Consider the following 17,608-nt stretch of genomic DNA (forward strand, 5'->3'; position numbering starts at 1 on the left):
ACGCCCACATTTTAAAGATAGTTTAGTTGTTTCATGCTCTTTGGTTTTTTTTCCCTTGTTTTTCTGAATCAGTGAGTACATATGAGCTATTTGAGCCTGTTCTGTTTCCTTCAAAAATAAATCAGATTATTTTGCAACTTTTTCATGCTAGTTGGAAAGTTCTGAACAATGGATTTAAATGGTCATTACTGTTGATAGAGCTGGCTTAGACTCAATAATCTCTTTTTGGATATGTAGGGGGTTCCAATGAGAAATATTCCCTTTCATAAACACAAATTAGCTTTGCAAAGTGATTATTCTGGACAGAATTAACCTCTGCATTTGCATCTCTATGTAGTGTCACTTGCAGATGTATATGTTGAATACAGTGTTGATAACAATTCTCACATGTCTGTTCCTCATCAGTAAAGCCCATAATTTTCATGGCTTCCAAGGTCTCCTGGAACATTTCATCATCTTGTTGAGAAGGAATAGGCACATAGCCACTGGATAGAAAGGTGTAATTGTTGAAGCCTTCCAGCAACAAATCATCTAAAAAGAAGAAGAAAAGCTTTATTTAAGAGCATCCACTTAATCTTCTTTGTTCATGAATTCTCCTAAGGAACAACAGAAAAAAACCCAACATTATCACCAAAGGAAGATTCTGCTTGTATGAAGAGTTTAGGGTTTTGTCAAATCTTTTCAAAATAACTATTTAGCAAGCTTGATGATATTAAGTTTCTAGTTTTCATTAGTGACTGAAGAATGTCTCTGCACTGTGGGGCAATTTTGGGTCCTATGGACTCAAATCTGAGCCATTCTTGCCAAAATCCTTCTGTTGAGTACCACATGTAACCTACTCAGAAATATGCCTCTCCCTAAGGGGATTCATAGCCTGTAATAGTAAGAATGGAGCAAGGTAACAACCAAAGTGGGTCAAGCTAACAGACTATTCAACCCTATTCCATGGCCAACAACAGATTCTTAGGTAAGGAACATAAAAACCAGGGGAAAGAGAGTTACCCATTGCTTTATACATTCTTCAGCAATGAGTGATTTAGGGAAAAATGTCATATTTTAACCATGATGTTCCAATACATCTGAAGCTGTGGCTTTCACAGAGTAATAACGTGCTGTGGCAAATACATTCTCTTAATTTATTTTAAAATAATGAGCCGATATTCTTGTTGGAATCCGTAATATCTTTTTTGTAAAGCAATTAATAACTCTTCCCAATTTATCTTCTTGGTATTATTCAAGATGGGATCTGAATGGGTCTACATCTGTAAATTAAAATATCCTGTAAACTGCAAAGAACCTGCCTCAAACAGAGGGACATGAATTGATGCTTTCTTATAATTCACTTGAGAAAATTGTTTTCTATAGCTAAAATACATAGCTATTTCTATGGCATTTGTTTATAGTAAGGATTGAATGACATGTAATTACAGAAATTAAGATAAATACTTGGGCAAGCTATTGCTCAGACTGTTCAATGAGATAAGAGAATTATTAGTAAGGAACTTACTTCTCATCTGTTCAGAAGCTCCAGCAATCAAATAGTAAAAGATGTGAAATGTTCTTTCATCTTTAGCCTGACGAATTGCTCGGGATTTTTCAAGCAAATCTGTTTTTAAAGTGTGTTAAAAAAATCAATAACATGATTCAGTCCTTTCTTAATTGTGCCATCAGCCTCAGAACCATCAATAGCATTGTCTAAATATTTGCCATGCACTTGTCTAACATGAATATGTGTCTAATTGTGTGACAGGAGCTCTGGTATTGATATAATCCTTACCACAATAAGCAATCTCCTACTTCCTTCTACCTGCTATAATAAGCAATAAGCAATCTCCTACTTGCTTCACCTGCTTCTACCACAATCTCCTACTTGCTGTTGCAGGGTAAATGCTGGTAATCATGGCAGTAATGAAAATAGACCTAAATTATTCTAAAATCCAGGATCTAGAACTTATAGTCACTATATAACTCAAACCACTTTGAAAATGAAGCACTAATATAATTCTTTCAACATACAGTGGGGCTGCTGGGGAAAAAAAAAAGAGTTCTTGAGGTGAGTATTGTAGGTATAAAAGCAATAAAATCAAGTTATATTTATGGACCATTTTTATGACTGTAAGCTAATAAAAATGAAGTTATCAAGAGTGTAAGTATTTCAATACCAGTCAGTGATTCACTCTTTAAAAGCTAAAATGCTGTAGATAAAACTTCAGTTAAGACCGAAACTGTTAAAATGTTAATGATTTTTTCTAAAGATCAGTTGTCAAAATAAGAGCAGAGTGATAAACTCTTTGTTGCTTGATGCTACATTCAAGGGATATGGTACTTCTTTATAACTGCATCATTCTTTCTCATTTATTGGAGCAAGAAGCATTTTCTATATGCAAAGATGAGCAGTGCAACACTGAGAAAACCACCTGCATGTTAATATGTTCATTAAAATAAACTAGCTCATAAACACAGCCAAGGGAACAGGCAACATACTTGACAAGCAAGGTCAGCCTGAGCTGAATTTCTCAGTCCATTTTCCCTGAAAAAATACATCGAGGTTACTGATACACAACTGACTGCTCTGGGTGTGTAATTTGACACAGCAGTTCATATTTATCATCCAGGCAATACAAGTCCTCTAGACAAAAAAATGTCCCTTGCATTGCCTCAGGAATGGGCTGTCCAGTTCCTGAAGCTGTATTTGGGGAATACCTCCCTTTCCCTTTCCCTTGTATTCCAGAGGAATACAAGTCCTCTGGACACAAAACTGTCCCTTGCATTGCCTCAGGAATGGGCTGTCCAGTTCCTGAAGCTGTATTTGGGGAATACCTCCCTTTCCCTTTCCCTTGTATTCCAGAGGAATACAAGTCCTCTGGACACAAAACTGTCCCTTGCATTGCCTTAGGAATGGGCTGTCCAGTTCCTGAAGCTGTATTTGGGGAATACCTCCCTTTCCTATAGCTGATAAAACAGCCCTGAAAACATAAAACTGAGAGCAGGACAGAAGCTGGTACCAGCCCAAATGGTATCCCTCCCTCTCTGTTTATAGCAGCCTCAGCAGGGTTTGCCTTTCTTAGACATGCAATGAGCTTGTTCTTGTGACTTCCTCCCAGCCTGGTGCAGCTCACTGGAAAGGATACAAGTCTCTATGTTTGCTCCAACAATGTAGCCCGTCACATCGAAGTTGATGCGGATGAATTTGCCCTGTGAATGAAAAGAAGATCTAAATTGGGCTGTTCTTTCAGGCAGTGCCAAGTTTTCCACTATTAGCCAGTATTTAACCTGTTCCATAAGATGTGTACATCACCCTCCCTAGAAGAACATGCTTGACTCCCTCCTGCTGGGGTGACCTGTGGAACAGCCTGAAAGGAAATGAACTTCTCTGATATTCCCTCTGTACAGTTCCCCCCCACATTTTGTTCAGGCACTTGGAGGGAAAGGAGTTCTCCCTGCTGGACTAGGCTTAGGAAGTGGGGGTAGGACAACATCTTTGTTCTACTTTGATTTCCACAAGGCCGGTGAGGGAACAGGGTTGGATCTGTGAAACTCTCTCTGCTGAAGTTGACCCACATGGACCCACAGACCAAACTGCATTTCTCCTACTTACAAATCTGGAGGAGTTGTCATTCTTCACAGTTTTTGCATTCCCAAAAGCTTCAAGAATAGGGTTTGCCTGGAGAAGCTGTTTTTCAAGCTCACCCTAAAATTCATTCAGAAGCAGTTAACACAAAACATTGTAATTACTTAGTTGAAACTAACACTCGTACATGGCAGAAAAAGGTGAAATCTAATTTAAGTCTCTAATTTTTTTTTGCTGAATACTGCATTTGATGTGGATTTGTTTTCATTCTCTGTTAAACTTGGTGTTTATCTGTTTGTGCAGTTGACTGCTGCCCTGTATACATGACCCTTTTCCAGCCTTGTTGCATGTGACAGATCAAACTATTAATCTGTATAGCATCATGACTTCCTTAAAAAAAGGGTCATTCAATGTCAATTATTTTTTCCAGTTTAATGTAATTTTTTAAAGGGATATTCTTAAAGGAACCTCTAGCATGTCTTTTCCAAGTTAGTTTATTGAGACCCTTTGCTAGCAAATGACAATATAATTAGAATAACTTGCCGAGAATAATTTTAATGTAATACAGCACAAAGCTACAAAGCAGATTTTATCAAGTCTATTAATAATGATCCATGCAAGGCTATGTAGGTTAAATATGGAATTGCATTGATTTATTTCAAACTAGGATAATGAATTCTCATGCAAACACACAATCTTCATATTATATTGTTAATTGTGGTTAGTAATTGCTAAGGAAACAAATCATGCAATGAAACAAGCATGCATTGAATCCTATATATTTACCTAGTCCTATTTCTAAGCAAACCAATGAAGCTGAAAAAATATTTTGCATATGTATACAGGTTGTCAGAACTTTTCATTCAACTCTGTCATATGAGATCATTTACATTCACATTTACCACACTATTCTTTGAGTACTACTCTGTAGTAATATGCATTATTTCAAAAGACTCACCCTGAAAAGGAAAAAGTCCTTGATAGATAATAAGATTTAATTTAAATAATTTTAAGCAGAAAGTAAGGCAATATTTAGTTTGAATCTAGAAAATAATTTGGAAAATGAAAGCGCTTCCCAATTACTGTGCAAATCTGGTAACTTTTTTCTAAATGTCACTTCTGAATGTCTTGTAACTTCTGTGTCAATGGTGAGAGCTACCTCAAAAATATAATTAAAAAACTTACTACCCAAGAGCTGGAGGAAGAGGGAAGGAAGAGTTCCTAACATGTTTGTACAGGAATCCCAGAAAAAGAAATGAATTCCTAAAAGCCCCTGAAGATTCTCTGTACTGGGCAGCTCTGTCCAGTTACTCTCTGTAGACTTAAAACCTCCTGTATAAGCAAAGAGTGTTGCTGCAATCAGATGGTGGCATCTAAAATAGAATCTTGTCTGCTAAAATGAGACAGACACCACCTGCTTCTACTGAGAACTGAACTGTGCCATAGAGCTGGGTGTAAAACTCTGGCTCCAGGTGGCCAGCACTGTGTGCAGCTGTAAGTCCACCAGACTCCACAGAGCTGCCCATGCCAACCATGAAATATTTTTTTTTTCACAGATATTGTCAAAGGAAGTACTAAATTAACTAAGGGGCAACACTGTCACAGCTGAAGTCTGAGAGGCAGCAGTCAGAATGGGGCAAAAAAGACTGCATGAAAGAAAATAAATCTCATTTGCCTGGCACAGAAACAGCAAGAATGTGCCAGCAAACCTGCCTGTATTCCCAAAGCATTGCTATGTGTTTGGCACACAGAGAGGAGGGCCTGTAACACACCTGCAGACAGGTGCTGCACTGGGAATTGCTCTGTTACACGCCACAGCAGCAAGCTAAGAACATGCTAACTCTTGTGGTGGTGAACAATTCTCAACAGTTACATGGAAATGTAAAATTCCAAGCAATAACAAATGGAAAGCATGCAGCCAAACAAATCAAACACCGTGAGGTTTAGGAATTATTTCACAACAGTCCTAAAAACTTCAACCTGAAGCACAGAAAGCATTTTGATATTTCATTCAGAAACCACATTGTTAAATTTCAGGCTGAGTAGCTCTTCCAGGATTGTGGGAAATTTAATTCAAACTATGGCAATTTGAACACACGCAGAGATACAGAAGAGAGTGATATTTGAAAGATGACCCTGCCTGTGTCAGACCTCATTCTTTACCGTGGGGCCTGACACAGTTAGGGTTGATTTGTGAGAGCATTTGGTGCTATTGTTGCTTTTTATCATATCATACAACATATTTCAACAAAATCTCTCTTAAATTTTTGGGGTGCAACAATAGCATGCAGATCTACACTCAGTGCCTTAAACACACATCAAACAGTCTAAGTTACTCACGTAGGCAAAAGATGGACCTTGCTGTGTTGAATAACATGGTATAAAACAAGTGTCAGTATAATTTCCATTAGACAGATATTTTTATTGTTTTTCCTGTATTAAAATAACCAGTACACAGTTTCCATGCAAATAAACCAGGAATACAGATATGAACAATCTATTGCAGACATACCAAGGGTACAAATATCATTAACATACTTAGAGCATATTAACTGAAGAAAAGAAAAATCCTGAAGCAAAGAGATGGGATTTGGATCCAGTCCCAGGTTAGTCTCTCAGGACCAGACAAAGGCAAATATTTTTATGATAAATCTCTATGTATATAAATATGATAAATGCCACAAATCTCTGGTGGCATTTTGTTATGCATTATATATTAATGACTGAAATTGCAGTGTCAGCAGTCCCAGTCACTGAATTACTATTTGTCAGCATGATATAGAACAAATCAGCTTTGATTTGTTTGAGAACAAATAATCTCAGCTCTTCTCTGATGAATATTTGCCTTCAGGTCTGTCTCAGGGCAAATTTGGTCCTGAGACTCACATAATTCCCCAGAGGATTCAGCAGCAACTGCAGTTAGGGATGGCCTTGGCACCCCAAGTTAATTCACCGCCAGCTACTAAGCAGGGACTCAATAGGAAGAAATTACTTCTTTTTTGCATAAACATTAAATATTAAACATCAGTCTTGGACTGTTTCCAAGACTGTTGTTTAATATTTAAACAATTGTTTAATTGTATTTAATATTTAAACACTGTTTCTAAATTAAATCACAGATTTCTAGAAAATACTACTCATAAGGACATCTACTCCCTCCCCTACTCCAAATTAGAATCCACTGTACATAAAAGCCCAGTTATTTGTGGTGGAAGAGGGAGGGCTGCACACCTCATGTTCTGCTGACACATGGGCAGGGGCAGCTCTGAGACCCCGCACAGGGGTGGTCATGAGATTTTTACTTTATTTCCCACTTCCCTACTAATTATTTATGTTGCACCCAATCTTGTATTTGAGGCACAATGAAATGTCTTGCTGAATTAAGCCTGTTTTGTCATAAAAGTGAATTGCTTCCTTTTTTTGCAGAAGTTTTGAGTTACATTTGAAAGGCTGGAAATTATGTAGGACCTGGAGGTGTATCACTGAGAAGAGCAAAGACAGCTGAGAGCCTCTGCCATGGTAATGATCTCCAGGAACTAGGCAGGTATATGGTTCAAAGTAAGAAAATGAACTTTAGTCTCTCAGGCAAGACTATTAAACATTTTGAAGGAATAAAGCACTTAGAAAAAATTGTGCCTTTCAAAATTGTTACCCCTGACAGAGCAGTAAAAAAAAAGACAAGTTTTATACTGGGACTCTTTGCTAGTTAGTAAGAAAACTTATTAACAAATCCAATCAAAACTTTGGAAGTTTAAATGCTGGTATACATTTTTGTGATGCCATTGGACAATGTGTAAGTTACAGGCTTTCCCAAACTTCTCAGTTGGCAGAGGTCAAGGGTAAAACAAGGACTTGAACCCTTGCAGACTTCAAGGCCTTCATGCTGGGGTATAAATAGGTGCTATGCCTATGGAAAACGATGAATATTTCTGTTCTCCCTAAGTACATTCTGATTTGATGCCTAAGATTGTGTCAAACAAATTTTTTTCTTCCATAAACACAGAGCTGTGACGTAATTGTGTACTCTTAATATGCCACTGTTTGACAAGCCCCAGTCCCTGAGCTGCAGAGTGACCTCAGCACAGCCCTCAGAGGCCTGGGGGAGAGCTGGGGATGGAGGAGCTCACTTACAGTGACACTGGTGTCCTTCTTGCCCTTGTGTGATGAGGCAACAACAGCCAGGTACTGAATGACCTTCTTGGTATTTTCTGTCTTGCCAGCACCGGATTCACCTCTGAGGGGAAAGAAAATAACACAAAAGAAGGTAGGTAACCAGTGGTGTCCTTCTGCCATGCAGATGTACGTAGTGTATAAACACAGGACTGGAAACTGCCCAGCTCGGTTCTTATTTACCCCAGAACAGCACCTCCCAAATGCACCTGACTTCAGCCTGCAAAGAATGCATCATCAGAGTCATATCTCTGTCCTGGTAGTATTTCGAGTGCACATTGGGCCATTTAAGGGAATTCTAAAACATGATGCATTTTTGAACAGCAGTTCATCTTGCTTTGGCAGCATCTGAGCACTTATGAGAAGTGGAGTTGGCAGGGAGTCTGCTTATATTTTAAGATCAAAAAATACAACATTAAGTATGATGTGATACAGCAGTAAAAGAAAACATCAGCAGTAATACAATGGTTTTCTCTTCTGAAACTCTGGCATTAAAGTAGACTAACAGCGTGATCCTGCCTCATCTGAATTTTGTATTCAGATGCTCCTTGAATTCAATGGGACCAGGAATGAAACTGTCTGAGGTGTCTCTGCTCACTGGGTAATAAGGGACATCGTGGGGATTTGTCTGACCAGCAGAACTGGCATCCCAGCTCTGCTCCATGCAGTGTCCCTTGGGAAGCAGGAAGGCAGTGGTAACTTTTCCTCTCTTGGAAGACTTCCAGGTTAAGTTTATTTACAACTCTTAAACCCTCTTTTAAAGTAAAAGAGTGGTTTTCAAAGTACAGACTGACAGAGTCTTTTCTCAATAGAAATTTCCAGCCATTTTTCCTCTCTAATTGTTACGTTACATCATCTTGTGTCTTTCTGTTACCTCTGACTCTGATGATTATATGGACAAAAATATTTTTATACTGTCCTGCTTAGTAGTCAAAGTGGGTGTGGATGTAACAAATGAGGTCTTTCAACTGAGCTGGTGCTGTGAGGAGAGCAACCATCTAAGTTGGACCTCTTTTTCTTTGGATCTATAATAAAATGGATTTTAGAAAAATAAAAGAACAATACAGTCAAAAATCCCAGAGATATTTATCAGCTCTTCTGAGTCTGAAACTGTTTAGCTGAATCCAATGCAGTTCTGCTTCTTTTCCTAATTAGGAAATACAGGAATTAATTTTCCCTACCAAAGCACCAGTGATAAATGGACATAAAAATATGGAGAAGTGTTGGACAGAACTTTCAATACAGAATGACATTGATATAAACCTTAGGAAACAATTCCTGCCTGAGGTATAACATGATAAAAACTGTTTCTTCTGGCTTTTAGAGTTTGAACCACAAATAAGTGAGATTAATAGATTCCTTTTCACAAGACCTGGGTTAATTTGCACATTTTAGAGATTGGATTCATCTCTGTCTGGGCTTCAGTGCTAAAACATTTCTATGTTTTATTGATAAAAATTAAGTGTCCTGGGAACAATTCCAAACCAAGCACACCAATTTGAAGACATATGCATACAAACTTTTCAAATAAATCTACCTTACATCTTTGTTTCTTTGGAAAAAAAACAACCAAAACAACTTTCTTCAAACAAACCCTGGGCTTTGAACTATTCCATTTTATTAAGGTTTATTTGTAGTTCATCACATCATCATTGCATTTCCTTTCTCCCAGGGCAACAGTGCCCATCTTTTGGCTTTCCCCCGAATCCCTGTGAGTATTACCATATATGGCATCATTTTACTTGTAATTATCCCATCATACTGTAATGCTCCTTAACTCTTTGCTTCTGCACAGGCTGAGGGCTTTCCCGTTTTCTGCAGACAGATTTGGAGGCTTTAACTTCCTTTTGAAATAGAAAAGTTCCTCAATGTGAAATAGAAAACACGCAGAACCTTAACTGCTTTAGGTTAATTAGGAAAAAAGGCTCCAAGGTCAGTAAGTAATGAAGAATAATGTCTCTAGCTGATAAATACCTCTGATTTTCAACATATCACATCAGTCATAAACATCTATGACAACAGAGAGGTCTGATAAACAAGTATCCATTTAACATTAGTAGCCCTCATACTCTGAAGGACGTATCGCAGCCATATGATGTCTGATTTCCCCTCAGTGATGAAATGCCATGTGTTTATAAATGTACTAATGAGGAGGAATGGCTAGGTCAGGTCAATGCCTCTAAATAGCAGGAAGTTTACCCAGGGAGACCCAAGAGGAGGAGAGCATGTGAATATCTTAGTTCACTTCACAGGTGGATGAAATTCTTCCTAGAGCTATTGAGCAGCAACAGAATTGGTCATGCAGAATGAGTTTTTTCTCTGCATCTGCCTTGAAGTACTGTCATTTCTGAGGGGCCAGAAACAACTTCCATTGTGAGGTGATATGAGAAATCCCACCTGTTTTAAAATCTGCTTGCTCTCTTGAGCTCAGTGACTGAATTTTTAAAGATGGGTCTTTTCCTGCAAACATGTTGGTTTTGGCATGGACCATACATGATGGGGTTCCTCCCAGGAAGCATCTCCTTTCTTCTGAGTGCCCATTTTCCTCAGACTTAATTATGTTCCAAGTAGGTGATCACCATATAAATGCTGTTACCATTCTTCTAATCATCATCTTTAGGAAGCAGAATGACCATGTGTTTAATTGAAGCCTCTCAAATAATTATTTTTCCTGCCATACCCAAGGGAGCACATTTACTGCCAGTGCAGTTCTTTGCACCCAGCTCAGATGGCCAATGCAAAAAGCCAGATCCAAAGCAAGTCCCATTGCACAGTTCTGAGCAGCCCTTTAGCAGTACTTTAGCTACTTCCTATGCAAGTTTTCCCCTAATAAACTCTTTGGCTTTCCCAGAGCAAAGGACTCCACTAGGCTAATAGGCTTGCTCTGTTAAGAATACCATTCTCACAACATGGGGTATAACTTCAACTTATCCTTCCCTTGTTGCTTGCCAGTCATTGTTTTAGGACCTCGGTACAGGATTTAAAGCACATAAACTCACATATATAGTCTTCAGCTATAACAGAGTTTTTGTACCTCTTGAGCTACAAAATCCTCCATGACTCCATTACTTTCACCTTAATTGAAAATTATCCCAGCTAGAATAGGTTTCCAAAGAAGAAGAAGAAGGTGACACTAGCAGATTGGCCCCACTGTTGGGGTTGAGCCTGTGATGTAACTAGGACTCTTGTACATTTGAGAACAACTGAGAAAAATTAGTTTTAAAAGTGTATTTTCTTTTGTTGTTGAAAATTTGAAAGCTTTCCATGTTAATATTATGATATGAGACTTAGCTTAATTCCACTTTTGGAAACATCTGAAAAGCAAGAGCAGAAGTTATTTTCAGCGTTTGTTCAGTAAGCAATGAACCACAAGAATTGCTCGTTCACACATCCCTTAATCCGGCTGTGCTGGCACTGTGGGAAGCCCCTGTGCGCAGGGCATTCAGCGAGGTGCTCTAAATCACATTAGGGCTTGGCAGCCTTTGTCCTGCAGTATGAGATGTGCAAACATAATGAAAAGCTTTATCCTAGACCAGCTGTACCCCACTGGAGACAGAAGCCAGCCCACTGATCCTACAGGTTTACTTACAAAAAAATTCCCAAAGGACCCGGAGCAGGGTCAGCACCAGCTCCACCCGGAGCTCCACAAGATATCTGTGTGGGAGAGGGGCCAAGCAGCAGCCACTGCCAGCTCCAGCCTTTGGGATTTACTGAGCTGGGAAAGAGGAGTTTAGTTCTCTCGTGGAGGACTCTTTTGACTAATGGGGTTTTGCAGTTTCGAGATGCTCTGGATGATTTTGCTTCTTGATGCGCATCAGGGAAGGAAATGGGCTGGAATCCCATGGCCGGGTGAGGCTCTGGAGAGTTTGCCCAGAGAGAGAGAGAGGGGGGAAAAAGGGGAAAAGGGCAGGATGGTCCTGCCCCACTCAATGGGGGTCTGTTCCCATATCAAATTAAGTGGAAATATGACCCTGCTACTTTCCTGTTTTTATAGAAGCTACTCAAACTGAATGCATGTTTTAAAAAACAGAATGGTAATGAAAAAGCACTTGATTATAGGTACAGGTGTTTCACAAGTACTTGTTTCCAAGGACTTCACAATACCCCAAACACACAGAACTTTGGTCAGATTTTCTCATTCATTTAAGGTAGCTTTTTTTTAAACTGAAACTTTTGCACAGTCCTCTAAGCCATATTTGCTTTCTAGAAAATACCCTACCTGCTCTTTCCAGGAAGTGGCTAAAATATGATAATCCCAAGATCAGACAGGTTTATGAGGCAATTGTTGAAACTCTCACGGTAAAAAACATTTTGAAAACTCCAGGAGAATCCACTTGTGTCTTTAGAAATCAAACAAGTGGCCAGAAGTCTCCTTTGAGGGCTTGTGCCTCTACTACCATTGGAGGAAGGTGGAAAAGCCCCAAGACTGTTCACTGGCCATGGCCTAGTTCAAGTCACACTTAACTGCTGATGCACTGAGCTTGCTCAGGTCTCTGAGCACCTGGACAGATTCCTTGGGACTTTTCCTTCAGCAACATCTGTGTGCTGGTCAGTCTGGACTAAGAGTGAATACAGACTATTTTGTGGCCAACTCAGAGGACAAACAGGAGAGAGCACAGTGGGGAGCCTAGGCACAGGCAGGAATTTCAGGAAATCCTAATAGCCAGGCAGAGCAATGAAGGCTGCTCAGAACAGTAGAGACCAAGACACAAGGGTGGAAAAGTCTTACCAGTCCTAATTTTCAGACACACAAAAGAGTAAGATTTCATATTTCATACCTTTAGTGCAATATTATGTATTGTGTATGTATTATATATGTTATGCTACGTTGTGTTATGTTACAATAATGCAACCGCAGATATATTACTAAACACAGCCATGGTATAAAGTTTTTTGTGCTGTAAATGTGCGTGATAAGATGTGGGATTTTGAGGCTGACTGTAGAGGGCCAGAGAGCAACTGGCAGGGAATGACACCAGAGGATGTTCAGTGATGGTACCCATGGGGAAGAGCTAACAGCAAAAGGATGTGTGTGCACAGAGGAGAGGAAGCCAAAGGCACGATGAGTGTGGTTATTAATGAAATGTAGAGAAAAGAATGAAATCTGGAAAGACAGGGAATTCTGAGGAAGCACTGGAACCCATGAGTATTGAAGACAGATGGAGATTTTAAACATACCATGGTTAATCACACAAATGGTAGGGATTGTAAAAGAATGCAAACAGTACTTAACCACATGAGAGTAGCTTTAATGGGGTGAGGGTGAAGTCCTGAGAATGGGTATGTTTACAGTCAGAAACACAGAATCAGGCTCAGTTCTCAGATCTTCCCCCCTGCATGCGTCCCAGGAGCATTTCAAGGGATCCTTATGAATACTTAGAGTTATTCTTTTACAATTTAAGTACCAGGCCTTGGAAAGTTCAGTCCTGTAGCTATTTCAAGAAAAAAATCCTGGCTGATCAATGCCATAAAGTCTTCAGTTATTGTTACATATTTTAGGCCAGAAGATAATTTCTTATAATTTCTAACAATTTTATAAAATACTGCAAACTGCTTCAACTTGACAGCTGCCAAGCTGCAAGCCAAGTGAACTTTCTTCTTTCTGCACAAATAAGGCAAACAAGAATGTTAAACCAGTAGTGGTTAAAGTTGTGTACTTTGGCTTTAGCTTGACCAATCTTTTTGCTTTAGAAGACGTGTAAGGATTGTTTGAAGCTATGGGTTATGATGCACATCCAACACACAGTAATTACTCCAAACATCTTGGGTAATCACTTGCTGTGATGTTTTCAAAATGGGAAAGGCATTTCATTCTCTCTATTTTGTATATTACTGGATGGAAACGCATTTAATTTTCTCTATTTTATGTATTACTGGAGTGAAGCACTTTAGGTTTCCAGCAGGATGGCCAGGTAATTTCAATAAATGGTACCTGCAAGAAGTGGATCCTTTAATGTATTTTCATGAACAAAAAGGCATAGATTTGCAAAAGAAAGTCCCTTTCTTGAAAGTACCAATGTTCCAAAGTTAAAAGAAGATTTACTAGTGGAAAAATAAACTAAAGTACAAAAATAGAAGGAGGAAATGCATATTGTAAATTAGTCTTCATAACCATGACATGTTTCTTCCTGGGAAGAATGTGATGGTCAATTTTTACTTCATCATTGCGGGCATTTTAGATTTGTTTTTGGTATTAATGCATTTGGGGGCAGATTTTTGATTGGTATACCTACAAATAATGAAGTCTTGTTGTAACAGAGGTTAGAGCTATGATAGCCCTTGTGGTACTAGACACAGTCTACAGTTTTTATTTGGTGATAATTTTTTTCCAGTCAGCAGTGGCACCCAAAAGTAATGTTATGGCTGGTGATCAGTAGCAGTGCTTTTTTGAGGAGAAATATATATTCAGTCAGTAGCCACATTTTCTCAGATAACCTAAACCTGCCAGATTACAGCATCATTGCATGAACCTGCTGTAAATAATGCACATGCCAGCTCTGACAATGTATTAGAATTTACATAGAATCAAATCTGATCTTTTATCAGGAAAACTGGAAAATGCCTTATTTAACAAAGACAAAACTTTGTCAAAAGCATTCTTGATGACATTCAAGCAAATAAAACCAACTAATAGGCAACAGAAGAATGGAAAGAGAGTTAAAACTGAAGATGAAGCAGGAGATCCTTGTCCAGTTCAACATTTTGAGTGATTTTTCAAAACAGGCAGGAATGACAAACAAATGGAATTTTGTGGAGCACTAACCACACTCCCCAGTAGTTCACTGTAAACTGTTAAATCTTTTAAGTTTAGAAAGTCAATTTAAAGATATAATTTTATGCATTAAAGATTTCCTGTGACACTGATACCTGCTCTTTATCTTATGAACAGGTCTATCTAATGAAGTAGGTTTGGGACTGGAGTTCAAGCTTACTGAAGGTGGGGAGAACGTGTCCATTCCAACAGAATTCGAATCAATTTGAATAAAGATATTGTGATATTGAGATGTACTAAAATAGATGAGTTTACTTACGTGCACAGGATAGACTGGTCTTCTCGATCTGTGAATAAAGAAAAAAATCCATTAATTAGGGAAAATAGCTTTTCTGACAGAAGCACTTATATTTATAAGGATTTACATTGAACAGCCTAGACCTTCTGAAATCTGGCCGACCATGATTAGTAAAAAGTACTGGGTTCACATCTTATTTAATTTGCCCTTGAATTTAAATAACCATCTCTAATGGAAATATTTTGTACAAAAAATGAACAAAAGGTTAAGAGGTCAAAAATATTTTTTGTAAATTCCATTAGAGATGAACAGTAATGAGGACAGCAAAAAGATCAGGCTCTCTGTAAGAAGATTATAACAAAATTTCAAACTTGAAACTCAAGTTTTTACTATGCTTATGAACTATGGCCAGCAGCCCACTTGAAACAAAGTCTGGACAGATAAGACATCAACAACTAAAATGTTTTAAGCTGGTCATGCAAAGCTTTGACTTTTGAAAGCAAAGCAATTCAAATACCTGAATAATTTAGCCTGTATTTCATTTCAGACTGAGAGACAACTTTTATCAAAGAGAACAAGTAATTTTCCAAAGAGTAAGATAAAACAAGATACTTTAGATTATACAAGATCATGTCAACAAGTATGTAGGTATTCTTCATGTTTTTTACTATGAACAGACCATTGAACACATTTTGGATCAAGATGTATAAAAAGGAGGACCAAAGTTTCCATTTCTGCTAGGTGAGGCATGTGAGAGGTTTCAGCGCACGAGTGTCCAGAGTTCTGTAATGCTGCAGGAAGGGCTAGGGTTGCATCCCATCCCCATGACCTGTTCTTGGAGCAATCCTCCCTGCTTATTCATTTGGATTCGGAGTTTCTCTCTAGCTTCAGAACTTTTACACAGATTTTTCTGCCAAAAGGCATGATGAGCATGTTTGCTGTGATCCATTCTAAAGTACAGCTGTTTCCTTCACTTGTCAAACACCAGGGCAAGTTTCCCAGAGAGGTGTGGTATTTCCAGCCCTGGAACTACTTGGAAGCAGACTTAAACAAGGCCTTGAGCAACTAGCCCCAGCCCTGAAGTTTGCCCTTCTTTGACTGAGACTGTCAGTTTGCCTTTACAGACTGTAAAAAAATCTTCTGACTTAGGAAAATAATTCCCAGGCAGGTCAAATACATTTTTGAAAAGTGTGCATAGTTTACACATCTGAGACTTGAGGCAGATAACTAGGCAGAATTCAGTGCTTCTGTATGGTTTGATATTATTTATCCAAAGCAGAGCCAGCACCAACCTTGCTCAGAGGTTCAGACATGAGCTCCTTTTGCTCAGTGTGTGGGGTGACTTGCAGGAATACCTGTCTGGTTGCCCACCCCTATTGCTGACCCTGTATGTCATAAATACCATGAGATCATTTAAACCTCTTTAAACCAATTTATTCAGCTCTCAAGTTGTAACTGCTGTCTGGCCCACAGCCAGTCTAGGAAAAGCATTAGAGAATTCTGCAATGGCTTGGATTGATATTAAAGAACTGTTTTGCTCCCAGTTCCTCAATAGCTATAATATTAACTGCTTTATTGATCACTATACAACAAATGGTGCCACTTAACTGCTTTGTTTGGTACAAAATTGGTACAAAATTACTCATTCCTCATTTTTATTGGAGGTATTTGTCAGTAATCAACACTACAGGACTCTTCCACAAACATTTGGGAGGAGAGGAGCTGTGAGCCATGTTTGTTTTTCACTGCAGGGTATCAGCTAGGCTTCCTTTTAAGCTAAAAAAGTGAGAGCATGGAAGAATTTTTGCTGAAAATACATTGTTGTGTAAATAGAAACCATGGGCATATATTGATATTGCATCAGTAACCCATAAATACCATAAAGAAAATAAAAGTGACTCTTGATACTGAGTTGCCAGTGGAATTTCTGAGCTCAGGGAACATTAGAAAAAACTGGTCTCCGAGCCAAGTATTTTCTCACTAGTCTTTGCTGCCCATTGCTGCCCTTCTTTTGCTCCTCAGTAGGGGAAGGCTCCCAAAGGTGTCTCACAGACTGGCCCACCGTGGGGGTTTGTGTGAGTGCCTGTGCAGTAGCAGCCTGGGGGTGTGTAAGAGCAGAGGAAGGATTAGGAAGGTCAGAAATTGCACCAAATGTCCTCAGGGATGGGTTAATCATAGGAGAAACCCCATGCTGGCAAACTGTGCTGTGCACACTCACAGAGGGGGAATTCCAGATGTTATTCTGTCTCCTGCATCAGTTCTAACTGCAACTCTAAGGATGAAAGATATCAGGAAGTCCAGTCCTATTCCGTTATGACCTGAGCTGCAGATACTGGTCTCATTTACTTTCAAAGGCTCTCCCATTCGATTAATCCTATTTCTGATCTGGAATGGTTCATTCTGAATAGAAAAGACTGTGCCCTCTTTTGTGAGTCTGAAACTTTATGTGGTTGGATCTGTCAGAAGAGAAAGAGCTATATAAATAAAACCTTAAATATAATTCCTGGGGCTTAAAAGGCAACACAATAGGTCTTCTAGATTCTAATACCTTTTTGGCTAATGCCTTTTAAGAAAATCTGACCCTACCTGGAAGAGTATCATCTACCTCCTGTGTGTCTGTATTAGATGTTTAAACATTGTTTTAAAATTTTCTCCTCAATTTTTAACAGAGACCTACACTTACATTATAAACCTCACGAGCTTTCCTAAACATGCAGCGGAGTTGGTTTGTCTCTGGAATCTGCTTACTTTTTTCACCAAACACCTCCAGTTTGCCTGTAAGAATTCTTGCCCCTCTGTTCTTGATAGACCAGTTAGTTCTGCTTAATCACAAACAAAATCAGATGGTTTATCACAA

General features: G+C 38.8%; 1 protein-coding gene across 5 annotated transcripts in view; it reads right to left on the reverse strand.

The window, feature by feature from the left end:
* The window catches only part of MYH11 (myosin heavy chain 11), a 55,252-nt gene that overhangs the window by 22,724 nt on the left and 14,920 nt on the right, over positions 1-17,608 (reverse strand). For 4 of the 5 annotated variants that reach the window (XM_068206836.1, XM_068206839.1, XM_068206841.1 and 1 more), the window contains 7 exons: positions 14,773-14,800; positions 7,703-7,805; positions 5,912-5,932; positions 3,599-3,691; positions 3,132-3,195; positions 1,508-1,606; positions 388-531 (listed from right to left, as the gene is read on the reverse strand). In XM_068206836.1, coding sequence (XP_068062937.1) covers positions 388-531; positions 1,508-1,606; positions 3,132-3,195; positions 3,599-3,691; positions 5,912-5,932; positions 7,703-7,805; positions 14,773-14,800 — 552 coding nt within the window. The remainder of the gene's footprint in view (positions 1-387; positions 532-1,507; positions 1,607-3,131; positions 3,196-3,598; positions 3,692-5,911; positions 5,933-7,702; positions 7,806-14,772; positions 14,801-17,608) is intronic. The other variant, XM_068206838.1, reaches the window with a different exon arrangement.

Source organism: Anomalospiza imberbis, chromosome 16, assembly GCF_031753505.1.
Source record: "Anomalospiza imberbis isolate Cuckoo-Finch-1a 21T00152 chromosome 16, ASM3175350v1, whole genome shotgun sequence".
Classification (NCBI taxonomy): Eukaryota; Metazoa; Chordata; class Aves; order Passeriformes; family Viduidae; genus Anomalospiza; species Anomalospiza imberbis.